This window comes from Fusarium subglutinans (genome assembly GCF_013396075.1).
Source record: "Fusarium subglutinans strain NRRL 66333 chromosome Unknown NRRL66333_c0000280, whole genome shotgun sequence".
Classification (NCBI taxonomy): domain Eukaryota; kingdom Fungi; phylum Ascomycota; class Sordariomycetes; order Hypocreales; family Nectriaceae; genus Fusarium; species Fusarium subglutinans.
Genome location: NW_023502343.1, coordinates 17049 through 43091, shown reverse-complemented (window position 1 = coordinate 43091; position 26043 = coordinate 17049). Strand labels below are relative to the sequence as shown.

The window sequence follows — 26043 nt, the reverse complement described above, 5'->3', positions numbered from 1 at the left end:
CGCGATCAGTCTACGCCGATCAGGGCCATTAAACTAGCTCTTAGTTCTCTGTTCTGATTCTGTCTGCCGACTCAAGCTCTCAGCCATGAGTCTCAACTGCAAATAAGATATCTAACTCAAGACTTAGACACTGATCATGAACAGTGTTCTACTCAACCTGCTTCTCATGTCTTCGTTGATCCGCACTAATCCAGTAAACACCCTTCCGTGCTTGGATCAAGGGGTCGTTGGATGACTTGATACCTTCAATGCCGCCCTTCTCCGGGTTAGGTTTGAATGCAATCTGCTGCTGCCGAGCAGCATTGTCATCCGAAACCTTGTTGATCTCCAGCTTGCCAATGGGGATGAACGTCTTGCTCTTGTATGGTATGGTAGCGTCATCTAGCACATCGTCCGGGCCCGCAATATGCGCTTGAATGGTCAGCACGATTGGCTTATCTGGGAAGCGCTCTCGGAGATCATCCTCCAAGTAGTCATTGCCTAGCTTCGCAAGCACTTCTTTGTCCTCAGGAGTCTTGTTGGGGTAAAGGTGCTCCCCATCAGCAGGGTCGAGACGGTAGCGGACGTTTGTAACGTCGCCGTCTTTATTGGTCAAGACGTGAGTGTTGGGCTCGTAGTACGTGATGGTTCCGTAGTTATGAGGATTGGGCTTCTCCGAGGTAACAAAGACAGCAGCAGACTTGTGCTCGGGGTTTCCAAGGAAAGACAAAAACGCAGCGTGGGCCTGATCATAAGCCTTCTGCTCTTTGGAGTAGTCTCCTCCACCAGCCTTGGCCTTCTTGAGCTGCGCGTCGGTAAACCCATCAGCGCCGAAGAGCTTGAGGAAGGTAAGAAAGTCTTCGCCATTTCGGGTTGCAAATCCATTGAATGAGTGGCTGATCAGATCAGTGTGAGTGTTCTCATCAATCTGGAAGCGAATAGCGACGCCCTTGGGCGTAGCACCATCGGCCACGTCTGCAACATGGGGGAGACCGCCGCCAACAGAAAACCGTGCTATCACCTTGGTCGAAGGATTGTTGAAGTGGGCAGCTGTGGAAAGCTTCTTGGCCTCTTCTGTTGGCGTAAAAGTACCCTCGACAAGAAGACCTTTGGCATGAGCTGTAGAGGCAAACTGTGAGCCCTGGATCAAGATCGATTGTTTGAAAATACTTACTTGTTCGGTAGCCAGGATGCTTGCCAAAGATTGCTTGCATAGCATTGACCAAGTCCTGAGGGAGCTGGTCTTTTGGCTGTTGAGTCTCGGTCGACGAAACATTTGGAGCAGGTTTGGATGTTTGGTCTGGTGTGCTGGTCACACCAGTGCTGGGGTAAACTATTTGCGTAGACATGATGAAAGCAGTTTGTAGATAGGTAGGTGATGGGAAATTTGTCTGATGGTGAGTTTGAAGCGAGAAGAGCGGATATTTGAGCATCAGACGAAGCTGACCTTGAGGGACTCAGCACACAACTCTTGCGAGTTCCTGCTAGTTTTCAGCTCTCAACCCAACAGAATAATCACGAAAGAAGGGTTACTGTTCCAAAGCGGCCGCTGCCAAGTTGAGGGAGGCGTTCCGGACTCTATCGCCCACCACTAGTAATCCTGCAGTCAAGACATGGAGTAAGATTAAGGTTCCAGACTTGTTTCCATCGCGAAGACTCCATCAGCTTGCATTTCAGCCAGCCACAGCGATGTCAAGATTGCTTACGCTGACAGGAGGGGTAGAGCATGCGTGCAGCATATTCTGGAATTATCCCATATTGCGCTGCTGGAAAAGCTCGATATTACCAGGGATTATTTACGCTAATCAACTGTCGACTGGACAAGAATCTTCCTCCTCGAATAGCGGCATACATGTAATATTCGTATACCGAGCTAGGTAAAGTTTAAGCTTTATGTAGAGTCGCGATAAAGCATTTGGCTGCCAGAGCAGACTTGGCGAAGCGGAAAGAATGATCCGAAACATTGGATGCTATACGCGGGCGGGGATGGTTCTATCGTCATTGCGATAATAACGTGGCTTAGTGACGAAATCCAAGACACACATGCCTAGCTTGAACGTCAGCACCTTTTCTTCAGTCGTGATTGGGCTGCACAACCAACCTTGCTTATAGCGATGCATAGAACGTGCGTTAATGGATTTTAGACCAAATAGTCGCTGCAGTTGCGGATCCCGCCGTTTTGTTCTTAGTTCAGGCCACGTAGCCTATTTCAGTCACGTCTAAGGCCCTAAAACGCGCTAGAATGAGCCCCAATGCCAATTCAGGTCCGACTAGCCAGCCACAATAGAAATGTCTAGCCGTTTTGCAGAAGATAACAAGCCGAACTAGTGCCAACTGAAACAATTGAGATCTAGCAGAGCCTAAATCTGTTTGTTGAGCGTGATGACCAAATGCACACCGCTCATTTGCGCAGCTGTCAATTATCCCCTCTGAGAGTGGCCAGCTCGCTCGTATAGCCCCGGTTGATTATATGCATATGCCTTTATTAGGAATTGCTGAAGCAGGGACTTAGAGCACGGTCTTCCCTGTATGATTTCGCGCTTACTCAGATCCGTGCGCTGAATTGATCGGCTTGTCCGCTTGATTACTCCCTGCAGTTAATAGTTTGAGCAAGTATTGTTGTCTAGCCTTAGTGCGTGGTGAGGTGAATGGCCTTGGACGCTTAGGTACCTAGTTCGATGCAGGCTCGGGCCGCGCGGTCTGGGGCCATCTGTTCGTTTACCGAAGCTAACTCACAAACGTGAAGACTGTGCTCCTTGACGAGGCCCGGTCGTTTTCTTGAGATGCAGATATGTGCCCGTGGCTGGCTGAGAGACATGGTTCTGCTCTTGTGGCGAGCTGAGTTTGTGATCCGAAACATCGCATATTCTAGACCCGTATGGACCAGTATCTGCTTACGGACCTGGACTGTTTGTGTTCAACGCCAAGGCGATGTTGGCTGAGGGTCAGTCTTCGGTCAGCGGCCGCGAGTTTCCATATTTGGTAGAGCAACTAAGATTGAAAGGTAAATAAGATATAAAGTAGTTGAGAAAGCATCAACTAAAATCTCTATTCACTTTCTTCATCCCCTCATCATTACATCTTCATCTTTACCAAGCAAGCACATCTTTCACCATGGCAGCAGCACCTCCTCTTGCACCTCGTCCTCCTCAGTTGACATTGGACGAGATTCTCAACTCCAAGGTCAACTATGCTGTTGAAGACGATCCTCTCGAGGTTTGGGACAAGGGCGTCTTCCTAAACGAGCTTCTCAGACAGGGTATCGTCCTCAGCACTGACAAGACTGGCGCCCTCGATGGCAAGCTTGTTGCGCGCAAGGGTCTTCAGACTGGCACCTATATGGGTACCCGATTAGCCTTGACTGAGTTGTACAAGATTCTCGAAGAAGCGTAAGCAAGACCATCTGCGTTAATTATTATGCAACCGGCTGACGTTTGACAGGGCCGCCTCTCATTTTGACACTCAAGGATATGAGCCCATCTTCCCCGTCAAGCGTGATCTCGCTGTCAAGCAGGACATTTACCAATGGAGCGACCCTAGCGATGCCTACCCTCCCCATTTGAACACTCTTCCCAAGGAAGAGCAACAAAGTGCAGATGGAGGCCCCAGAAAAGACGGCGTCGGACAGATCTTTAACCAGACCGAGGTTGGCTTTGTCCAAAAGCTTGCTTTCATGTTCTCCTTCATCATCCCCAAGGAACTCTCATCAACCGATGGTCCCTACGTCGGCCCAACTCTTGCCGACGTTGAGAAGTGGAGCAAGGACAATCAGCCAGATAAAGAAACAGCCGATGGCCAGGGTGCAAATTCCAATGGTGCTGTTGTCAATGGCGTCAAGCAAAGCCAGAACGCAGACATCATGAAGGGCAGAAACATGGGTGAACACGATGATTGGTACTCTGATGCCAAGTTTGCGCAGCAGCACTTTAGCGGTGTTAACCCATCGACCATCGAGACTGCTCCTGCTGAGAAGATCAAGGCTTACATTGCCGAGGCAGAGAAGCAAGGCCTTGACGCGGTGAAGAAGTTGCTCGAGGAAGGCAAAGATCTTTTGATCCAGGATTATTCCTACTTCCGTGAAGCCACTGGCGTCAAGGACGACGAAGAGTTCAAAAACACCATTCCGAACCCTGATCCCAACGGACAACCCAGCTATCGGTACGCTGCCGCCTCGGTCGTTGTCTTCCAGCTTCACGAGGACGGCCGCCTTCACCCGCTGGCCATCACCCTTGACTACAAGGGCTCTCTCGACAACTCCGTCACCATCTTCAACCAGAGATTGAACCCTGATGACAAGGGCAAAGTCGCTGAGAAGGACGACTGGCCTTGGAGATACGCCAAGACCGTTGCCCAAACAGCGGACTGGGCACGACACGAGGTCGCTACTCACCTTGTCGATACACACATGGTCGAGGAGGCTATTATCGTCGCCACCAACCGAACCATTCCCGAGCGTCACATTCTCTACGAGATCCTCAGTCCGCATTGGTTCCGAACCCTTGCTCTCAACGACGCGGCGCGCAAGCTTCTGGTCCCTCTCGTCATTGCTCGCATCTCCGGTTTCGCCTCTGGGGCCAAGCGTGATCCTAAGGTCGGTGCTTTTGGACTGGTAAACTGGTCGTACGAGAATTTCAACTTTCAGGATAAGTACATTCCCAATGATCTCAAGAAACGAGGCTTTGACATCGAGGGGGAGAAGGGTGATAAGTACCGCAATTATCCTTATGCTACTGATATGTATCTCCTCTGGGGTATTATCAGGGAGTTTGTCAAGTCTGTTCTTGAGACGAAGTATACGTCGGATGATGTCGTGGCCAAGGAAGCTTGTATCGCCGACTGGTGCAAGGAGATTCAGACCAGTGGCCGGATTCCTTCTTTCCCTACCATCACCACAGTCGATCAGCTCATCGACGCCGTCACCATGTGCATCCACACTGCATCACCCCAGCACACAGCTGTCAACTACCTCCAGGACTACTACTACAGCTTCGTCCCCTCCAAGCCCCCCGCGCTCTGTACTCCCCTGCCCAAGACCCTCAGCGATCTTCAGGGCTATAAGGAGCAACATCTCACCGATGCTCTCCCCATCGGTCTCAAGGACGCCAAGTGGAAGGACTGGCTCCTCGCTGCGCAGTTGCCCGAGCTGTTGAGCTTCAAGGTTGAGGACCGATACAACCTCATCACCTACGCCAAGTCGTTGTACAACGTGAACAAGGACCGCACCATCACTGAGAACAAGGAGTTGAACTCGGAAGCTATCAAGGACGCGGCTGAGGTTTTCTACAGTCGGCTTAAGAATGCGAGTCTGGCATTTGAGTATGTCTCTGCAATACAGACTCCTGGTTCTATTGAGTACCCTGTTCTCCAGCCAGAGGTCACCGCTGTTTCCATCTTGATTTAGAGAACTCTATTTGGTGAGATTTCGGTCTTGGGTTCACATCACAATCAGTTGCATAGCTTTTTAATTTATATGTTATCGAGAAATGAGCTTCAAAGTGTGCAAAGATTCCCCGTGAACATTTAATTCAGCATGACTTCGTGAAAGTGTATCTTGGGTCTTGCCCAGCTAGAGTTCTGCGAAAAGGCATCTGTCTGCAATATCAAGCCGTCATTGACCTTGTAGAATTTGGAAGACCATTCCACCATACGCTTCGAGTGGCGATAAGAAACTTTGAGCTCGAGCGCGTCTCAACTCTCATTCAAAAACATTCGCGAGACATCAGTGACGTATTTTCCGCATCAGCGACGCGTTCAATGTGTCTCAGACAGTGCCCGAGTCTCACTCTCCCCGTCTCTTGGCGTTACTTTGCCGCCGCCTTCTTCGCGTTAACAACAGAAGCGAAGCGCTGCCAACATCCAATCCCCTCGATCCAGCAGCTCAGAACCCACTTCCACCATAACAATCCCCATCTCGGAACGCCATGTGGCATTAATCTTGTGCGGTCAAATGCCACAGCCTCGATGGAGTGTATCACGATAAGTGGCGGGACCCCAGTCTTGACAATCCAGCGAAACGTGTCTGCACTACCCGGCGAGATATTATCGAGAGTTTGCCAGATCTCGTTGTTTTCGGATATCAAGGTGACGCCAGCTAAGCATAAATAAGAGAATACGGCGCCTCCAAAGACGAGGGCGGTGATGCCGCGTGGTCTCGCGTATTCGGTGATCTTTACTGGTGGTGAGCGCGTAGACATGGTGACGGAATTCGCCTAATTGGCGGTTAAATATGGTACGCGACGCGTTATGACAGTGGTGAAATTCCTTGAGACTGTTCAAGGGCGAACATTATTTATCCCAATTGTGATGAGAGAAGATGGGCTATTTAAACAATTTTACAGCCGAGGTTGTCCAAGTTTGCGAGCCACTAGATCCATAAAATGCCATTTGATAGTCGTTGTTCGGAGTATGCTAATTCTACATTGATACTAGCTTGCGAGTAGACAAGCCTCGAGAGATGCTCCTCTGTTGTTGGTAATGCCTCAGGCATCATATCCTACTCCACTCTGCCACCAACAAAATGGACATGTCATTACAGAATGAGTATAGCGCCAAATCAACCGAGAAAGACAGGTCCCTACCCGGTAGTCTCTCGACAGCAGTTGTATATAATTATGTGGGAGGCGATAGGGATGAATGCTGCCTATAAGGTTAAGCTTTAGGCTGCGAACACAGATAATGAATGACAACACGATATTTATAATGAATGACAACACGATATTTTTTTCCCCGATATAAGCTTTTACCCATAAGCTTTCACGATGACCAATAAATCTTGTTGCAAGCCCTAACTAATTATCTGGGAGGCGTTCAATACCGCGTAGGATATAAACAAAATATGTTTATGTTTTTTCCATATTTTGTATGACTTACAGCTTCTTCCAACGCCTCGATTTCTACCAAGCCAAAATTGAAAAGGTCTTCGTCCTGAAGACTTTGTGTTTTCTCCATTTGCCCGACTGTAGTTTCAAGTCAGCTCAATTCAAAAGTCGTCATGAAGGAATCACTTCTTGAGCTCGATCCGCAAGCAGACGCCCTGCTGATTCTTCAGAAGCCGAACTTGCATTCACCTCCCGAACTACTAAATGAGTTTGCACCGATATCCAGTACGGTTTGCCACCATTTCAACAGCCCCATTCCCTTTTGTTCTGAAACGGAAGAAGATGAAATGGATGAGATGAGATGGCTAGACCCATATTTAGAGAATGGCGATCCAAACCAGGTTGTGTTTCGCGTCTCTGCCAAGCACCTCTGCCTTGCGTCACCAGTCTTCCGAAGAATGATCCAGGGCAAATTCAAAGAGTCAGAACCAAACGAACAAGGCCTTTTAGAGATCAGAGCCCCAGAGTGGAATGCCGAAGCTTTCCTCATCGTCCTTGACATTATACATGGCCATCACTCCTGCGTTCCCACTCAACCAAGTCTACAAGTCGTAGCACAGGTCGGTGTTATAGTCGACTATTATGACTGCCTCGAGGTTGTTCGAATATTCTTCCAGGGTTGGCACTTATCAATGAAGATTTGGGATAAATACTCAACTCGGCTGTCTGAAGAGGATGGCATCATGGGTATAAAACCGTTTGGCCATGAAGCAACGACTGCTTTGTTCATGGCCTGGGTAGTCCGGGACCAAGTACGGTTCACTGCATTGACTATCTCCGCAGTGCTAAGCACAAATGCACTTATCGAGACTACTCTGCCTATACCCGCTCAAATTCTTGGTACGCTCAAATACCTTAGTACCCTATTACAGGTACAATCACTGACCCAAACTAGAAGCAATCAACAATCAGCGGTGTGCAGTCATTGATGATATAATTTCCCAGATCTATAATTTGAAAGACTACGTGGTCTCTGGATTCGTTGGGTGCAATGTCGAATGCTCTCTCAGACTCCTGGAAGTTCTCTTCAGACAAATGAATAAGCTGAATTTGCCAATGCTAAGGCCGGAACGTCCCCTTTGGTGGTATACTGTTATTTCACTTGTCACTAATATGGGCCCTTCCGGTACTAGTGTTTCTTCCCGAAAATGCCATTGCACACTTCAGTCTCACCTCAACATACCCCGGAATAAGGAAGACTTGAACATTGCTGTGCCAGGCCTGAACCTAAAGGACTTCCAGTAAGCGAGTCTCGGATTGCTCAATAATAGACTTGTTGCAAACATTCTACAAAGCGGCTAAAAACAAGAGAATAGCCCGAATTGCTGGTCTTACAAGGAGATATTTCAGATCTGTCTGGACATCTCGTTCCTTGCTCGTTTAGACAAACGCAGACCCCTGCACCTATGCTCGAAAGGGAATAGCGGATATAGCCAGCTATGACTTCTCTGACGTCGGAGGAAGCGAAATGTCGGAATTAATCCCAAAGCGGCTACTACCGGGCCCAGACCAGGGGTAGCGAGAGATGGATGTAACCTGTTTCACTGTTTGGAACCGTTTCATTGGTCTCGACCTGAACACCAGGCGTTGCTCGTCTCATCCAATCTCTGCAAACCTTCCCCAGCCTCACGACAATAGGCGGTATGCTATTGTAGGAGTCTGACTTGGCAAGGGGAAACTACGCCGCACGCGTTTTGGATGGCAGCGCTAAACGAGGCATCGCAGGAGGTGTTTTGCTTCACGAGAAAAGTATAAATCCCAGGCTTCGAGTCGTCGGTCTTTGGATCTTCAGTACTCACTCAACAATCTCATCTAATCACTACTTTCAATTCTCTTCCGCTGGTCGGTTAATCCATTTCGCATCCTATATCTTCTTCATCACCATCAATCGTCCAGAAATTAACCAAAAAAAAAACCCCTTCTTCAACAATCCAAAATGCAGCTCTCTATCACCGCCATTGTTCTCGGCCTCGCTGCCGTTGCCTCCGCCGGCATCGTCGACACTGAGGGTGTGCGCAACGCCCCTCGCAGCGCTGTTCTCATCACCCGTCAAAATGGTCAGAACGGCGGCCGACCTGTCCCCAGCGGCGAATGCTGTGTCGCCAACACCAGCTTGAAGCAGGACGCTTGCACTGCTTCCAACGGCCAAGCCGGTCGCTGCGTTCCCGGTGGAAACAACTGTGAGTAACATCAGTCAATGCCGAGTGGAATATGTAGCTAACGATGATCATAGGTGGTGGACGACTGAGCTGCGTTGCTCAGGCGAACCTGCAGTGCGATGCCAACGTCATTGAGCGCGGAAAGGATCTTTGCCGCGCCAAGGCCGCTAACGGTCTCTTTGATGGTGGCAACATCATCCAGAACCTTAGCCAGGCTAAGGTCAACTAAGGGACAGGTTAAGAAGGAGAATTGTAGTTAGAAGGATGACCTGGCGTTGAGGACCGATGTATGAAGGAGTTATGGGATCTGGAATGGATCTATCATAAAAATATTATTTTTGGCCAAAATAAGACCTCAAACCACGTTGTGATTAGACCAGTAGCCTCAAACCCCATTAGTAAGTGTTTCACTGTTCAGCGGGTCAGTGCATTGTATTTTCAAGCATTCTCACAAATCATTGAAGGACATTCAGAGATGGGCTGTACTTCGGAAAACAAAGCGGACCCCTACGCCCGATTAAAGTGTTAAAATAAGCAGAGCCTCAAGTGCATATGCTATAAAGGTTCTCATTAAAGAGTTCCATGCAATCCTATAATCAGTACGCGTTGGTGGCCCTGTATCCCTGTTGTGATTGGATATCTATTTCCTGTGGCTGCATAATGTCGGGCCTCATTTCAACCCGTATAGCATCGTTGTTTCTGAAGTTCTGCTAAGATGCTACAGCCTGGTTTACAATTATATAAAGGATACTTGACCTCTACCCTCGTACCTGGATTGTTACTTCATTAAAATCTATAAAGTATATACAATCTTTTATAGGAATCATCAACAGCCTCCTCACTTTCCATTGTCCAGATACATCCTGAGAAGGTAATCAAACCCTCCAAACTACTAGACAAAGCTTATACTAATACAAGAGCTAAGAAATGCCGGACTTGAGTTTTGAAGTACAAGTTGGGGGTATTATAATTGCAACTGTTGCTCTTGGGGTCGCAGCTGGAGAGTATGGCCTCCGGCTTTATCAATATATTCAAAACAGAAGCGAAGCTCGCAGATTTGAGGATGCTCTCAGGAAGTTTTGCGATGACAAGTCAGGAGGCGTTGGTATACTGGATAGGGAGTGCTTGGTGCAGGAGATTAAAGACCTTGCCAGAGAAAACGGTGTTCATGTTACCCAGACTTGAATTACTGGTATCCTCGAGGGCGAAGATTCTTAGTGCTACTAAATACTGAAAAGACCAATGCTCAAACTCCTCACTAAGTCCACCAGCATAATGCCGTGGCTTTCCGGGTAATCTTGATGAAACTTGTGACTATTATGCTTTTGACAATTTACTTTATAGTGCAAGAATGTTAACGAGTCCGTCTTCAATCTCCCTCCCTGTTTTCTTGGTCTCAAAGGAATAGCCAGCTTTCTTTTTGCCCCCAGATAAATCTCAACCAACTCTGTTTCCCATCGTCTTTCTCTCGTCTCCAGTCCCAAATTCTCTCAAGCATCCCTGTAGCAGTCTTGACATTGTAGCAACATGAGGCTCGCCAGATATTGTGCATAATATTCTTGACTTTCTCCCTTGTACGCAAATCTCGAACTCCAGCACCCAGAATAAAAGCAGGCCACACCAAACTTTTGATATGGAAGTCACTTGCTGGTATCTGAGACATGTGCAGTATGCCAAGATTTGTGATTCTAGAAACATCCATTTCTGGTAATGGTGGTTGGCCAGGTATTTCGCTAATGATGTAGTAGGCGTAGATACTGACAGCTGCTTTATATGCATGGGCGAGATGGTGTCTTGGTTCATGATACTGAGGATCAGGAAAGTCATGCGCCCAGGATCGCGGCGAGAAGTTGTCCAAGCTATCGAAAATTGAAGTGACGGTTTTATCCGCGTGGCTGGGATGATCCGATGCAGTACGTAGCGTATTCATGACGTGGAGTAAGGACAGGAGGTCTGCCGGACAGCCGATCCATGTCTGTTGCTCGGATCTCCGGATGGTATCTAGTAACCCCGCGTCCAAAGGCATTGGTGTCACACACAGTGAATGTGACGGGAGAAGGGTACTGCCAAGTATACCGAAGCTAAAACTATCAGCAAGGTAATGAATCCACTTGAACAGCGGCAGGTTCCTTACGTCGTGCAAGCGGTATCAAAATACTGCAGCCACGTTTCGGAATCACATTTCGCAAGTCCTTTCCGAATTCTGATGAGCTCTTCAGCTCCCCGTAGATGGTACTTCCAACCTTGACCACCGAACTCCACTACATCCAGATTGACGAACAGCAATACCGCGGCGATGACTGGATCAGTGTTAATCTCAGGTTGGACTTGTAGCTCATGTCTAAGATGCCTCAACGCCTTCTGTTTGTTGATGAGTGCTATACGTAGCACCTCACTATGATCTGGCTGTAGCTGGGCCTGACTGATGTCTAGCCGGTGTGCTATGTGGAAGGCTGATATGGATATCATTATATGCGATAAAGATTTGCTGGACGGCATTAAAGCCATGAGAGAAAGAAACGGATTGAAGGACGAGTTGTTATACACGACGCACTCTCTGGAGAGCTCTTGATGAACTAGCAGTATCATGAGTCGGTGGATGGAAGAACAGTCTCGGGGGCGACTTACAGTATCGTATGTAATCTCGAGAGCTTCTGGGTATGTCTTGTAGACCTATGTCCACTAAACACGGTTAACTTGGGGAACTTGAGTACGGCTCAGTGACAGCCATCTTAGCATGCCCACGAGCATCATCCTCGATCGTGCTGAATGATGCCTTGCACATCATCTTCCCTCTGCTAGCCATGCTGTTGGTCCACACAATCCTTCTTGCCCGCTCATACCCTGAGCAAGGTAGCAATGAGGATGCACAACGACGACAGCTGGGAAGGGCCCTGTCACATCTGACCCGCTTCTGTCGACAGGTCTTACACGAATTGGGCGCAGCTAGTTCGTCTTGCATTGTAAGTGGAGTTCAATACCTAGCTTCAGGTTTGTTAATTGATGTCTCTTTAAGATCGAGGCCTCAGAGGTGCGGGCCAGATAAAACTCGATATGTTGAACATAATCATTGTAGATGAGGTGATCGACGTTAAACCGCATCTGGAAGTCCGGACGCGAACCCTGTCAATGCGGGTTCCGATTCAATTCCGGGGCAAGATCTCGCCAGTCAGATCCCTTGAAGGATACAGCGTCTGGCTAGTCTTATATCCCTGGTCGAAAAGTTCGATATCTCTCATGCTGTTGATTGCTCGCAGGAACGACACCTCGAGATAGCGCAACGTCACCCTTCCCAGGTTTCACTGGTTAGTTGCACAAGCGCGCGATTTCGCCATCGCCGCTGATCTTGAGCAATTGACCATGTTGAGCCAAAGTCGGACTTCCATAAAACGCCCTTCGCATCCAGACTTACAATTCTCAAGGAGCTGAACTGCATGTCTCGACCCTAACCGCCAATATGGGTCTCAACCATCGCTCAGACGAACCTTCTGTAGTCCCATCACCTCTACCCCAATCAGTCGGATATGGCGTCGTGGTCGCTGCTGGTTTGGCATTTGCCTTTGGTGATTATCCTGCTGATGCCGAGTCGGAATTGAAGAAGGCTAACTATGGCAACAGGCATGATGGGCTTGACGGCGATTCTCAAAAAAACGTTGAACGAAGATAATTCTAAAGTCGAGACGTAGGTTCGCTCAACAGCCTCAAAGGCATAAGTTTTAACAGGACATTGCAGTTTCATGGTCGCCAACAGAACAGTACGGACCGGTCTAGTCGCGTCTGCCGTTGTTTCGGTATGTCACTCTCACTCCCTATTCAACACCAAGATATACTGACCGTACTATAGTCGTGGCTATGGAGCACCGCCTTGTTGAGTTGCGTCCTAGTAACATACAGCTACGGCATCAGCGGTGCATTCTGGTACGGCGCTGGATGCTCAACCGTTATTGTCTTCTTCGGATACCTGGGCACAGTTTGCAAAGGGCGTGTTCCCGAAGCACATACTATTCTCGAGGTCATTCGCATCAGATATGGTAAGTGGTTCGTGTCTTCGGATCTGGGCTTATCGTACTAAACCGTGTAGGGACTGTCGCGCATCTAAGCTTCACATTCTTAGCCATCGTGAACAATCTGCTCAACACGATCAACATGATTCTGGGCGCATCGGCAGCTATCTCTTTCCTGTAAGCTTCTTACCTCTAGTTATTGATTCGGTTGTAGGCCACTGACTCTGCCCAGAACCGGGATGCACATCATGGCATCGACCTTCTTGCTTCCTCTCGGTGTCGTCCTCTATACGCTCGTTGGTGGCATCAAAGCAACGTAATTCACCCAGAAATCATGCGGGAAGGTAGTTGCTAACCTTGATCTAGGTTTCTCACCGACTACATCCATACCTTTGCTATTCTCATTCTGAGCTGTTGGTTAACAGCCAAGGTCATAACATCGGAATCTGTCGGCTCAATCGGCCGACTATATGATCTCGTCGTCGCCGCTCAGTCGAACCACTCTGTTGAAGGCAACTATGAGGGCTCTCTCCTCACCATGACTTCTCAGCAGGGTATATACTTCGCTATCATCCTGCTGACCTCCAATTTCGGGGCCGTTGTCGTATGTAGCCCCTTCTACCGTGGCCCTAGTAGTGCCTAACATGATCAGATGGACACAGGATACTTCCTCAAGGCATTCGCGGCTTCGCCAAGCGCCGTTGTCCCAGGCTATGTGCTTGGTGGTATTTCCTACTTCAGCATACCATGGTCGCTTGGTACCATCGTGGGTATGGCTTCACTGGGGCTCGAAGCGCTTCCAATCTTTCCGACGTATCCAAGAGTAAGCAAAGCAAAGACCCTCCTCCCGCGATCGGAGACGTGACGTTGACGCGATGATAGCTTATGACTGGTGCCGAGGTCACAAATGGTCTTGCTCTGCCTTATGTGGCCGTCGCTGTCGCAGGGAAGGGAGGTGCTGTTGCGGTTCTACTGATGACGTTTATGGCTGTTACATCAACTTTGTCAGCACAAATTCTTGCCGTATCTTCAATCCTGACATTCGACATTTACCGCGTATACTTCAACCAGGAAGCTTCCAACAAGGAAGTAATTCGATGGGGACATATCGGTGTTGTCTTTTTTGGTATCGCAGCAGCAGCCTTCACAGCAATGTTCCATTACATCGGAGTTGATATGGGCTGGACTCTGTACATGCTTGGTAAGACCTCCCGTCGCGTGAACTCAATTTCTTGTTTACTAACCGTTTTCCAGGAATTCTAACGTGTCCTGGCGTTATTCCGCTCATCTTCACCATAATTTGGCGAAAACAGACTAAGCTCGCCGCTATTAGCTCCGCATTCCTAGGAATGGCAACGGGCCTCGGTGTCTGGCTCGGCTCCGCATACGCCTTTTCCGGAGAAGTGACGGTCGCCTCTACAGGTGGGACCCTACCCTGTATGTATGGCACCGTCGCATCTTTATTCAGTCCGTTGCTGTACAGTGTGGTTGTTACTTACGTGCGACCTGATAATTATGACTGGAGTCAGTTCAAGGAACAGAGATTGGCTGTTGAGCCTGATGAGAGCTCCAGTGGATCAGAAATCTCTCAAGGTAAAGGTATTGACCAGGTCACAACAACCGAGACGGCATCAAATAAAACTATTGACGACAACAACCAACGTCGATGGACTAAATATGCTCTCTGGTGGGCTATCGCTACGTTTCTTGGTCACTGGGTATTATGGCCATTGCCGATGTACGCAGCGAAATTCGTCTTCAGTAAACAGGTAATTTATTCTCTTCTTACCCTGCAGTCGTTTACTCCCCTTTTACTGTCTCTCATTTGAATCACATGAATTTGTTTTTAATTGATATCCTTACAGTTGTTCACCGCGTGGATCGTCATGTCTCTGATCTGGCTCTGGTGGACTCTCATCATGGTCGGTTTCTACCCGATCTGGAACGATCGCGGTCAGATAGCCGCAGTTACACGAAGCCTTTGGAAGTCTCGGTCATGATTCATCAGCATTTTCCAGACAGGCTGGTCCACAATCGACCGATGGCACTTGCTGTTATGATACGATCTCTGCAGCGAAAGCTCCGGACCACAGAAACAACAAATCGCCGGGAAGTGGGAACGTATTTTGAGTCAATCAACCCACATAACAATAAAATTGTTTACTCACACAAAATGCCTCAATTTCTTCCGGATAATGAATGACATGCCAAGCAAAAGCCCCGAACATGGCGTAGCTGAGCCTCCCTTGGCACTATCACTCCACTTTATGGATCAGATCAAGCTTTTAGTCAAGCTTTGGGGTGAAACATTTCTGACAGATGTAGACTAACTCCCAATAGTTGCATTCCACACCAGATTAACGTGACAGTCTTTATCCACTCAATGAGGAGTTAGTCAGGGGTTCGTGGTTGAACGGCAACGCTATAACGCTAGCGCCGCCCGTGCCCGTTATTCAATCACATTCCCTTGCATGCTTTAGATTCCAATAGCCTGGATCCAGGAACGCTTTTTATGGAGGTTTCTCGTTCTGGGAGACCAGTGAGAGGCGGACCGTCGGTACTGAAGATGTCTTGACTTACTAGTCGTCACTATTGGATGCTCGTGAACCAACCAAAGAGGAATGCTCTAATGCAAGGTACGCAATTCTAGACTTGCTACACTAACCCAAACAACACACCAAATGCCATTGTCGTATACAATGGATCCCAGTGCCGTTATCTATATATACTCGCTAAATCTTGACGTTTCTTTTTGTTTTTTTATCATCACACACTCATTCATTCATTCATTCATTCATTCGTTCTTTCTTTAGTCATTCTTTAACCATAGTCACTCGTTTTACTATGCGTCTGTCTTCAGGTCTTCTCGCGGCTTTTGCCTCGGGTGCTTTCGCCCAGAACTTCCCGCGCTTCTCCAACAGCAGCTCTTCTGCTCTTGAGTCCACCGCCACTGTTCCCACCACTGTCGACACTACCACCAGTGCCGCTCCCAGCTCTACCTCCGGCCCCGCCTCTCAGTCCGTTGATCTTGGCTCTGCCACTCTTGGCCGCGGTTCAGACTTCGTGACTGGCCCCAATGGCGAGACTATTGTGTAAGTATACCTTTACAACCTGAATGCAGGACAACTTCTGACTCTATCTTCAGTCGCATGTCTGCCGGAGCCAATGGTATCGCTCAGTTCAGCGCTAACCCATCGGTTACCATCTTCTCGGTTGGAACCAAGATCCAGCTCCGCTTCAGCATTAGCGTCAGTGCTATAATCGAGGCTCGCAAGCGTGCTTTCGAGGGCTGCACTCTCGATGTCACCCTCGACGGCGAGACTGTCTACTCCGAGCCCCTTGCCGACACCAACGGCGCCGCTGTTGAGCAATCCAGCAACCCTACTGCCCTTAACTCCGACAAGCCTGATATCCAGTTCCTCCAGTCTTGCGGTTCTGATCCCGTCCAGCTCGATGTCTCCAACCTCGCTGTCGCTGAGGCTACTGATGGTGGTCCTACTGATCTTCCCACTGGTACTGGTACCGAGACTGGTACCGAGACTGGCACTGAGATCGCTACTGGCACCAACTCCGAGGGCGCTACCACCAACTCTGAGGGTGAGACTGTGATCCCCACTGGCACTGAGACCGCTGTCGAGACCAACAGCGCTGGCTTCACCACCAACTCTGAGGGCGAGACTGTTGTTCCTACTGGTACTGAGACCGCTGTCGAGACCAACAGCGCTGGCTTCACCACCAACTCTGAGGGCGAGACTGTTGTTCCTACTGGTACTGAGACCGCTGTCGAGACCAACAGCGCTGGCTTCACCACCAACTCTGAGGGCGAGACTGTTGTTCCTACTGGTACTGAGACCGCTGTCGAGACCAACAGCGCTGGCTTCACCACCAACTCTGAGGGCGAGACTGTTGTTCCTACTGGTACTGAGACCGCTGTCGAGACCAACAGCGCTGGCTTCACCACCAACTCTGAGGGCGAGACTGTTGTTCCTACTGGTACTGAGACCGCTGTCGAGACCAACAGCGCTGGCTTCACCACCAACTCTGAGGGCGAGACTGTTGTTCCTACTGGTACTGAGACCGCTGTCGAGACCAACAGCGCTGGCTTCACCACCAACTCTGAGGGCGAGACTGTTGTTCCTACTGGTACTGAGACCGCTGTCGAGACCAACAGCGCTGGCTTCACCACCAACTCTGAGGGCGAGACTGTTGTTCCTACTGGTACTGCCACTGGCACCGAGGCTTCTGCTTCTGCCTCTGCTACTTCCCCTGCTGGTTTCCCCGATTCTATCGGTGTCTTCAGCCTCTTCGGCTGTGTCGGTTCCTCTGCTGGCTTCCCCACCTTCGAGCTCGCTGAGAGCAACGCTCTGATGGATCTTGAGCGCTGCGCTTCTCTCTGCACTGGCCGTGCCTACTTCGGTGTTTACGATACGTGAGTCTCAATCTATTGCTTCTGCTGCTCTTCACCATACTGACCTTTCTAGTGCTTGCTACTGTGGTGATGAGATCGATGCCGATAACACCAGCCGTGTTGATATCGACCAGTGTGACATTAAGTGCCCTGGCGACAAGGACCACTTCTGTGGTGGTGATACCCGCCGCAGCCGTCTCCAGGCCCGTCAAGCTGTCGCCGCCGGCCGTCTTCTGACCGTCTACGTCTCTGCCGCCGGAGCCGGCGCCACTGTCACTGACTCTGTTACCAAGACCGTTACCGACCAGACCACTGTCACCACCACCTTCACCACCGCCATCACTGGTGCCCTGAGCACCACCACCGCTACCGTCACCGCCGTCCAGATCTGCGTCAACGGAAAGTGCTACACTAAGGGCTCTGACCGCACCGTCTTCATCTTCATTGAGGTCAACGGCAGCGACTGTGACAACGAGTGGGTCTACATCACCGAGAAGTGTTCTTGCCAGGGTGGTAAGCAATACGTCCCCAAGTTCTGCTCCGGTGGCAGCTGTGCCGGAAAGATTGTCTACAAGACACAGGAGTGCCACGACTGGTGGAACCACGAGACCTTCTTCGTCGCTGCTGACTGCGGCTGCAAGGAGAAGACCGTTATCTACAAGCCTTGGGAGAACAGCTGGGGTACCCCTGATAACTGCAAGGCTGAGAAGGTCCCTGTCTGCTCTGGCCCCAAGTGCCCTGCTCCCAAGGTTCCTACTCACGGTGGTTACATTCACCCTCCTACCAACGGCACCTGGACTAACGGCACTACTCACTGCCCTGGCCCCCACTGCCCTAGCCCTGTTCCTAACTGCTCTGGCCCCAACTGCCCCAGCCCTGTTCCTCACTGCTCTGGCCCCAGCTGCCCCAGCACCACGGTTGTCACCCTTGTCCCTGGCTGCAGCGGACCTGGCTGCCCCGCCAAGCCCACTGGCACTGTCCCCGCCATCGTCAACGGTGCCGGCAAGCAGGTTGTTGGAGCTGCTACCCTCTTCGCTGCTCTCTTTGCAGCCCTTCTCTAGATGCTAGCATTTCCTTCACCTCTTCTTCTTCCGGGAGCCTTTTAGAATAATGACCTTCTAGTCGAGCTATTAATTAGACCTTGATTTTGCATGCCTAACCTTGACTTTCCTTAGTGACTACTAAATTCTCTGGCCGTCGTGACTAGTCAGTGTAGCTTGGACACTAGACTCAATTTGTGGAATAGTTCAACATGACTTGTATGGCTATTGAATGGTGGCGTAGCTGAGCCCAAATAGTGCGCTGTCAGTGCCACAGAGTCGGGAAGTATCGCCGAGATCTTATTTCTTGCTATCGAGGCTAGTCAACTGTGCCAAGCTACACTCTTACTACAGTACCGCTCCAGAATTCTACCGTAGAGTAGCAGAGCCAGTTTGTAAAGGTAATGCACCCATCGTGATTTGAGCCACAAGAGGCATTGTCTGAGCCCTAGTCTAAGTTTTGTCTGCTGATTTAAGCTCTCAGCCACAAGTTTCAACTGCGAATCATGTTAGCATAAGTGTATAGTGCTGGCATATGAGAGATGGGCAATGCTCATAAGCTCTCTAACTGATCCTAAATCTGTGACACTGCTGGAATAAGTGATTCTATGCTGAGAGATCCTGAGGTCCCTCAACCTTTCCCCTCGCGATACAACAAGTTGAATGCACAATTATGAAACTTCCTGCGCGTTATCTCAGTAAGGGAATGGTACCAAGTCTGCACCTGGACACTGCAGAGGCCTTTGGCAGAGCTTTCCCTGGGCGGTGGAGGTATGGCCCTTGTCTGATGAGAATAGCGCGCATTTATCTCGGACGAAGCATGCATCGTAGGCCGTGGTCCGTGCTTCGGCACTTGCTCTGATCTGCTTAGCACGAGTCACAATTATTCGGCCTCAAGTTTACGGGTTTAAATCTAACAATGCTGTTATTCTGAAAGTCTCCACCTGCTTCGTGGTTCTCCTGTCAAGATTCGTATTAATTCTCCAACAAATCTTTCAGGACCTTGCAAACCGCATCTCCAACCTCACTACATTTGGCACTACCCCCGAGATCCTTCGTCCTAATCTCCAACCCACCACCCTCCTTGGTATCCAGGACCTTTGCAACAGATTGCTCAATCGCATCAGCTTCTTTCTCCAGAAGAAACGAGTATCGCAACATCATCGCCAGACTCAAGATCTGCGCCACAGGATTGGCGAGGTTCTTGCCCGAGATATCAGGCGCACTACCATGAACAGGTTCGTAGATTCCTTTGCAGGATCCTTCACCTGGAACGCCAGCGAGACTTGCGCTGGGAAGAACACCGAGAGTGCCTGTGATGCCACCGGAGATGTCGGAGAGCACGTCGCCGAACGTGTTGTCGGTGTGGATCACGCTGTTGTTGAAGCGCTTGGGATCGAGAACCATTAACATGGCGAGACTGTCGGCGAGTTGATGCCGGAGATCAATGTCGGTGAGTTCCTTGTTGAAGATATCTGTAGTCGCACGCCTCCAGAGACGACCACTCGCAAGAACATTGGCCTTGTCTGCACTCCAAACAACGGGCTTACTTCCATCATTCGCCTTCCCACTGCTCGTGTGGAGGATTCTCGCAACGGCTGCACTCACACGAGCCAATCTTTCAACCTCAGGTCGTGAATAGACCCAAAGATCGGACGCTTCGTCTTCACTCTCTTCCTTCTTTCCAAAGTAAGCACCGCCGCAGTTCTCTCGAACGACGATGAACTTTGTCCCGGCTACAAGCTCAGCCTTGATAGGCGATGCGCTAACTAGCGATGGAACGAGAATCTCGCAGGGACGCAGGTTGGCAAATGCATCGAGGCGTTGACGCAGCTTTAAGAGCCCTGATTCGGGAGTAGGTTCGACGCCCGCCCATTCTGGACCGCCGATGCTGCCGAAGAGAACGGCGTCGCTGGCTAGTGCTTTTTCGAGGACGGCGTCTGTGACGGGAGTGCCGTGCTTGTCGATACTACATCCGCCAACGATGTCTGTGTCTCGCTCGAATCGAATGTCTGGGCGACTTGCTTCAATTATATCGAGGACTTTAAGGGCCTCGGCCATGATTTCAGGACCGACATGGTCGCCGGGGAGAACGAGGACACGAAATACTTTGCTGTCTGACATGATGGGAGTGAATAAGTTGAAGTGAATGGTGAGATAGGGCGAGGACCAGAAGAGGACTGCAGTCTACAAGATAATGGAAACAGTCTAGTATCTGGTCTGCCGATCTCGGACTGATAATTATGCCCGTTGGTGGCTAATGCCGATGCTGAATGTGATTATGGATACAGCCAAGATTTTTTTATTCCTGTGACTGCTAGATTACCCCGCACTCTCACTAGTTCTGGCCCTTGTCTTCATTGGTTTCCTCTTCTGGAAGGGAGTGAAACGGAGTCTCCCACCCAAGTCACTAAAACGTGGGGAAGCCAATCACCACATAAAAATACAGACCAAGCAAGATAACACTCTCCCTCTCACTCAATCTACACACTCAACTCTTATCAAAATCTCACATTCAATCATCATGTCAGGCCGTCTCCAAGGAAAGACCGCAATCGTTACAGGCGGTGCATCAGGCTTCGGCAAAGGCATCGCCACAAAATTCATCTCCGAAGGCGCCAATGTCATAATCACCGACCTCAACGAACAACAAGGCCAAGCCGTCGCCCAAGAACTATCCTGCTCTTTCACCCGCGCCGACGTGACCAACCCCGATGACTGGCGTCGAGTTCTTGACTTTGCTATTGAGAAGTACAAGCAGCTCGACATCGTCGTCAACAATGCTGGCGCAGCGTACTCCAAGAAGCCAACTGAGGAGGTCACGCCCAAAGATTTTGATCTCGTGATGAATGTCAACGTCAAGAGCGTTTACTACTCTACGAACGTGCTGGTGCCGTACTTTTTGAAGGGGGGGAGGCCGGGGTGTTTTATCCAGGTTGCAAGTACCGCGGGTATTAGACCTAGACCTGAGTTGACGTGGTATAACGCTTCTAAAGCGGCTGTTATTAATGCTACCAAGACGATGGCTGTTGAGTATGGACCCAAGCAGATTCGGTTCAACTCTGTTTCTCCTGTTGTTGGGAGCACTGGGATGCGAGTATTCCCTCACACTGGCGATGGGAAATTTCTAACTGGGCGATAGGACACATCTGTTTATCGGCAAGCCTGATACCGAGGAGAACAGAAAGGGCTTCGTTTCTACAATTCCTATGGGCAGACCTTCGACGCCCAGCGATATCGCCAATGCTTGTTGCTACTTGGCAAGTGATGAAGCATCTTTCATTACTGGTGTTGATCTCGAGGTATGGCCACTATCGATGAGCTACGATACACTGATACTAACATGAATCTTACAGGTTGACGGAGGTCGCTGTGTATAAGCTTAGGAACAGGATCAGCACATTTAGTTACTACTCTTTTAGTATTAATAAAAACAAAAATGTTATCCATCATATATCTCGTTGTCTCAAATGGATATCCAGTCCTTGAATGAGATCATTTGTACACCTGGTGCCACATGCAGTGATTTTCTGGCACATTTCGTCTTCAATGGCACACAGCGATATTGAGAATTGCTCCTCGATTGTTGGCTCAAGCTGCGCGCATCACGATTAGATTCCCTTCCTAATTGGCATTAGTGTCAGATGTTCCTGTGATGCTTCAGCGCGGGGTAAAAGCGGACCTTGCCATGGTCCCTGTGACGGGTCGGTCGGTACCTGAACCGGAAGGATATCATCGGGCGATGGACGGACCAAGAAACTAACTCTGACAATCTATCATATCAGGAACGCACCATCAGCCACCTAAAATTCCAACCATTTTCTTGAGATAATCACCCCTCAGACTCTCTTTTCCTCCCCTCCACACCACGAACACACATCATCATGGGAAGCCCACATCATCTGCCCTTCAGCCTCACAGACGATTCCCTATTTCATCCCCAGTCTCTCATCAATGGAGAATTCGTCACCTCAAATGAAGGCAAGACCTTCAATGTCATCGACCCAGGAACCGGCAAGACCTGGGCATCATGCCCAGACTGCACAGCATCCGATGTTGATGAAGCAGTGAAGTCGTCCTATGAAGCCTTCAAGAGCTACTCAAAGACAACACCGCGCTTCCGCGCTCAAACCATCATGAAATGGTACAATTTGATGGTCGCGGCACGAGAGGATCTAGCTCATATTCTTGTTCATGAGACTGGCAAGCCGTTGGAAGAGGCTCGCGGCGAAATTGACTATGCGCTTACGTTCGTCTGGTGGTTTTCCGGTGAGGCTGACAGAGCGCATGGGTCCTCGATCACCTGTGCTATTCCTGGTCGGCGCGCTATGACTATCAAACAACCTATTGGCGTTGCGGCTGCTCTTGTGCCATGGAACTTCCCTATCGCTCTAGCATTGCGTAAAGCAGCAGCTGCTCTCGCTGCGGGGTGCACAATGGTTATCAAGCCCTCGCCTGAGACACCCCTTACAGCAGTTACAGTAGCTTACCTAGCGTTGAAAGCAGGCTTCCCGCCCGGTGCCCTCAACGTGGTTACAACGTCACTTGGGAATACCCCAGCAGTCGCTGAAGCTCTTTGCCTGAACCCGCTTGTGAAGAAGGTAAGTTTCACTGGTAGCACGAGAGTTGGCAAGATTATCGCCAGTCTATGTGCCCAGAGTCTCAAGAAGACGACGTTTGAGCTTGGCGGGAACTGCCCATTCATCGTGTTCGATGACGCCAATGTTGATCAGGCCATGAACCAGCTCATGGCTCTGAAGTGGAGACACGCGGGTCAAGCTTGCGTCACATCTAACAGAGTATTCGTTCAGAGTAATATCTATGACTCTTTTGTTGAGAGACTTGTATCTGAAACTCGGAAGCTGAAGCTGGGCCATGGTATGATGAATGGTGCTACGTTGGGCGCGTTGACGACTACGCGAGGCCTCGATAAAGCAGAAGAGTTGTATGAAGATGCTGTCAGCAAGGGAGCAAAAGCTGTCCTCGGAACAGGGAAACGCTACGATGGGGAGGGTTATTTCATGGAACCGACTATCTTGACAGAGATGAAAGACGAGATGCTCATGACACACGAAGAGATCTTTGCGCCTCTCCTTGGCGTCTACCGCTTTGAGTCAGAAGAAGAGGTTGTTCAAAGAGCCAACGACACACCTTATGGCCTAGCAAGTTACGTGTTTACCAAGAATGTGGATAGGCTATGGAGAATGTTTGAGAACCTTGATGCTGGAATGATTGGGCTGGTAAGTCGATCTACCAGATTTCTTGGTAACGGGAAGCTAACCTATGGCGTAGAACGCAGGTAACAGCTCTTCAGCTGAGGCGCCCTTTGGAGGAATCAAAGAAAGTGGACATGGAAAAGAGAGTGGTAAGGATGTTGCTATTGATGAGTTCTTGATCACCAAGACGGGCACCATGACTGTTGAGGGGCAATACTAAGTTATGTAGTTTAATCTGAGACTTGTCAATATTTACCAACATTCTTATCACTTTGGGGTGCATTTCTATCCAAAGTCTGCTTTTTTGCTTGTTGAATGCTAATATAGAACTACACCTAAGCCAAAAGGATTGGAATTGGTGGCGATGGTATCTTGTGGGGCAATAAATCAGATGACAACTTAGAAGATCTTTACAAGTTTAGGTAAACCAGATAGACTTAAGCTAAAATTGACAAAATGCAATTCTTATTCCGTCTCCCTCTACTCCGTAAGTACCTATATATTATTGTACAGAGTGGCATCGCGCATCTTGGTCGGGTTTGTGGGGCTCCGGCGCGCCTTTATTTTAGCCACTGATCTTGCGGCGATGTCGGAAAATACTTTTACCGTTTATGAGCTTGTAATTTTTACTTTTTCGTAAATGTTTCGCTTAGCAGCAACCCTGTGCCTCTCACCCAAGCTTGTGCCCGATTACCCTAAAATAGTCAAATATCCATTCTTTGGGGATATATCATGAAGAAGTTCAGGCGCAGTGCACAGTCGCAACCAAAGCATGGCAAACCGGCCTCCAGCGGTGCATCCAAAGCCCCAGTTGCACCACCAGTCCGCCGCCCAGGATGGACTGGCCCAAGCTATCTTCACAAACCCGCCAAAAAGACGCCTACAGCAGTGAAGGATACTGCTAGCTTAATGGAACAGATTCAGAGTCTATCTGTTCAACATCAACAACTCATTCTTGACACAATCAGGACTACATTTCCTGCCGTGGACGAGTTCAGTGCTTTGAAACCAGTGTTGCGCGAGATCAGGGAGGCTCTTGAGCAAAAGGACTATTGCAAAGCGTTCGGGAGCGAAGAGTTCTTGGAGTCTTATACGATTCGCTGGAGTCCGAGTAAGGCTCTGACGATGGGAAATGTGTTGGCGTGGATGTGCAGTGAGATGAGTGAGGCTGCATGGGTTCAACAGTTTCTTCGCAATGATGGACAGAATCCTTCCAAAATTGTGTGCTTTGGGCGAGGAGGATCTGACTTGTTAGCGTCCGTGGCATTGCTAAAGCACTCTCATGAAAGCAAGCTCGACCAACTTCCCCGGCTTGAGTCATCTGATCACGACGAGAGCGCTATGATTGATCTCAACCTCATTGATAGGCACGATTGGTCAGGCATTGTCACGAAACTACAACATACTCTCACACATCCTCCTCCTCTTTCCAAATATGCAACAGCCAAGGCGCACGCTTCAAATATCTCTGCCATCCCATCTTGCGCTATAAATCTAGCAGTCAACAACATGGACATCCTCGAAAGCGACAGTACAACTATACGTGCGATGATTGGGCCGAACCCGGCACTGGTCACAGTCTTCTTCACACTCCACGAATTTTACTCGATCTCGATATCCAAAACTACAGCGTTCTTATTGAGGCTGACTGAGACAGCGCCTAAAGGAAGTTTATTGCTTGTTGTGGATAGCCCTGGAGCTGATGTGGTGCTACCTGGGAGCAGCGTCAAAGGAGAGGAAAAGAAATACCCGCTTGAGTGGCTACTTTACCAAGCTCTCCTACCGCCCAAGAGCGCAGATTCAGAGGAAGAGGAACAACCAGCTTGGGCGAAACTTGTCGAAGGTGGCCATGAGAAGGAGTACAAGTTACCTACGGGACTGAGATATCCAGGAAGTTTGGAGAATACCAGGTTCCAGGTGCACCTATTGCAGCGTTTATAGCGGAACGTTTATGATACCAGGTTTTCATACAGCAGCTATTCTGGAACCAAATTGCCACCCGTACTGGGGCCGCTGCGTAGTTCAACCACACACTCACTCGAGCTGATAAGTCACGGCTCCAGACGACAAGATCGTAAAACAAAGTAGACAAATAAAAAGAGTGCACTGCTTGGCGTAAAATAGAAAAGATGTTACGGAATATCCTCTAGAATGGTTATATAATGTTTAAACTAAATAACCGTGAAAACTCTTCTTGCACGTAGTTTGTTGCAGAGAATTGGATTATGGATCGGTTTATTTTGGGTAGTTCAACTGGAGAATGGAGGATCTGGAGCCCGGATTGTCAAAAGTGGATCAGCGTGAGATAGTGAGATAAGTGAGAGAGAGTATTCCCGTCACTATACCCGGCCATTGCGAT

At 49.3% G+C, this 26043-nt stretch overlaps 11 protein-coding genes across 11 annotated transcripts; 8 read left to right on the top strand and 3 right to left on the bottom strand.

Moving 5' to 3' along the window:
• Positions 1 to 148: 148 nt before the first annotated feature.
• FSUBG_12637 (catalase) lies at positions 149 to 1328 on the bottom strand (the record flags this gene model as incomplete). The annotated part of the gene is made up of 2 exons (XM_036677444.1): positions 149 to 1098; positions 1154 to 1328. The coding sequence occupies 2 exons, from the start codon at positions 1326 to 1328 to the stop codon at positions 149 to 151; spliced, it is 1125 nt and encodes a 374-aa protein (XP_036531904.1).
• A 1765-nt stretch (positions 1329 to 3093) lies between these two features.
• On the top strand, positions 3094 to 5380 carry FSUBG_12636 (lipoxygenase 1; the record flags this gene model as incomplete). Its single annotated transcript, XM_036677443.1, has 2 exons — positions 3094 to 3368; positions 3421 to 5380. The coding sequence occupies 2 exons, from the start codon at positions 3094 to 3096 to the stop codon at positions 5378 to 5380; spliced, it is 2235 nt and encodes a 744-aa protein (XP_036531903.1).
• A 400-nt stretch (positions 5381 to 5780) lies between these two features.
• On the bottom strand, positions 5781 to 6173 carry FSUBG_12635 (DUF2470 domain protein; the record flags this gene model as incomplete). Its single annotated transcript, XM_036677442.1, has 1 exon — positions 5781 to 6173. One exon carries the CDS (start codon positions 6171 to 6173, stop codon positions 5781 to 5783), a length of 393 nt encoding a protein of 130 aa, XP_036531902.1.
• A 797-nt stretch (positions 6174 to 6970) lies between these two features.
• On the top strand, positions 6971 to 8102 carry FSUBG_12634 (uncharacterized protein; the record flags this gene model as incomplete). Its single annotated transcript, XM_036677441.1, has 2 exons — positions 6971 to 7697; positions 7753 to 8102. 2 exons carry the CDS (start codon positions 6971 to 6973, stop codon positions 8100 to 8102), a joined length of 1077 nt encoding a protein of 358 aa, XP_036531901.1.
• Positions 8103 to 8793: 691 nt separating this feature from the next.
• Positions 8794 to 9245, top strand: FSUBG_12633 (uncharacterized protein; the record flags this gene model as incomplete). Its single annotated transcript, XM_036677440.1, has 2 exons — positions 8794 to 9037; positions 9091 to 9245. The coding sequence occupies 2 exons, from the start codon at positions 8794 to 8796 to the stop codon at positions 9243 to 9245; spliced, it is 399 nt and encodes a 132-aa protein (XP_036531900.1).
• Positions 9246 to 12473: 3228 nt separating this feature from the next.
• FSUBG_12632 (DUR3-urea permease) lies at positions 12474 to 15020 on the top strand (the record flags this gene model as incomplete). The annotated part of the gene is made up of 11 exons (XM_036677439.1): positions 12474 to 12579; positions 12635 to 12698; positions 12750 to 12807; positions 12861 to 13047; positions 13098 to 13197; positions 13253 to 13336; positions 13387 to 13624; positions 13673 to 13843; positions 13903 to 14221; positions 14275 to 14789; positions 14886 to 15020. The coding sequence occupies 11 exons, from the start codon at positions 12474 to 12476 to the stop codon at positions 15018 to 15020; spliced, it is 1977 nt and encodes a 658-aa protein (XP_036531899.1).
• Positions 15021 to 15864: 844 nt separating this feature from the next.
• FSUBG_12631 (uncharacterized protein) lies at positions 15865 to 18489 on the top strand (the record flags this gene model as incomplete). Its single annotated transcript, XM_036677438.1, has 3 exons — positions 15865 to 16112; positions 16166 to 17449; positions 17502 to 18489. The coding sequence occupies 3 exons, from the start codon at positions 15865 to 15867 to the stop codon at positions 18487 to 18489; spliced, it is 2520 nt and encodes an 839-aa protein (XP_036531898.1).
• A 954-nt stretch (positions 18490 to 19443) lies between these two features.
• On the bottom strand, positions 19444 to 20592 carry FSUBG_12630 (3-isopropylmalate dehydrogenase; the record flags this gene model as incomplete). Its single annotated transcript, XM_036677437.1, has 1 exon — positions 19444 to 20592. The coding sequence occupies one exon, from the start codon at positions 20590 to 20592 to the stop codon at positions 19444 to 19446; it is 1149 nt and encodes a 382-aa protein (XP_036531897.1).
• Positions 20593 to 20992: 400 nt separating this feature from the next.
• Positions 20993 to 21848, top strand: FSUBG_12629 (3-oxoacyl-(acyl carrier) reductase; the record flags this gene model as incomplete). Its single annotated transcript, XM_036677435.1, has 3 exons — positions 20993 to 21501; positions 21611 to 21770; positions 21825 to 21848. The coding sequence occupies 3 exons, from the start codon at positions 20993 to 20995 to the stop codon at positions 21846 to 21848; spliced, it is 693 nt and encodes a 230-aa protein (XP_036531896.1).
• A 504-nt stretch (positions 21849 to 22352) lies between these two features.
• On the top strand, positions 22353 to 23904 carry FSUBG_12628 (succinate-semialdehyde dehydrogenase; the record flags this gene model as incomplete). Its single annotated transcript, XM_036677434.1, has 2 exons — positions 22353 to 23708; positions 23761 to 23904. The coding sequence occupies 2 exons, from the start codon at positions 22353 to 22355 to the stop codon at positions 23902 to 23904; spliced, it is 1500 nt and encodes a 499-aa protein (XP_036531895.1).
• Positions 23905 to 24416: 512 nt separating this feature from the next.
• Positions 24417 to 25625, top strand: FSUBG_12627 (uncharacterized protein; the record flags this gene model as incomplete). The annotated part of the gene is made up of 1 exon (XM_036677433.1): positions 24417 to 25625. One exon carries the CDS (start codon positions 24417 to 24419, stop codon positions 25623 to 25625), a length of 1209 nt encoding a protein of 402 aa, XP_036531894.1.
• Between the last annotated feature and the right edge of the window lie 418 nt (positions 25626 to 26043).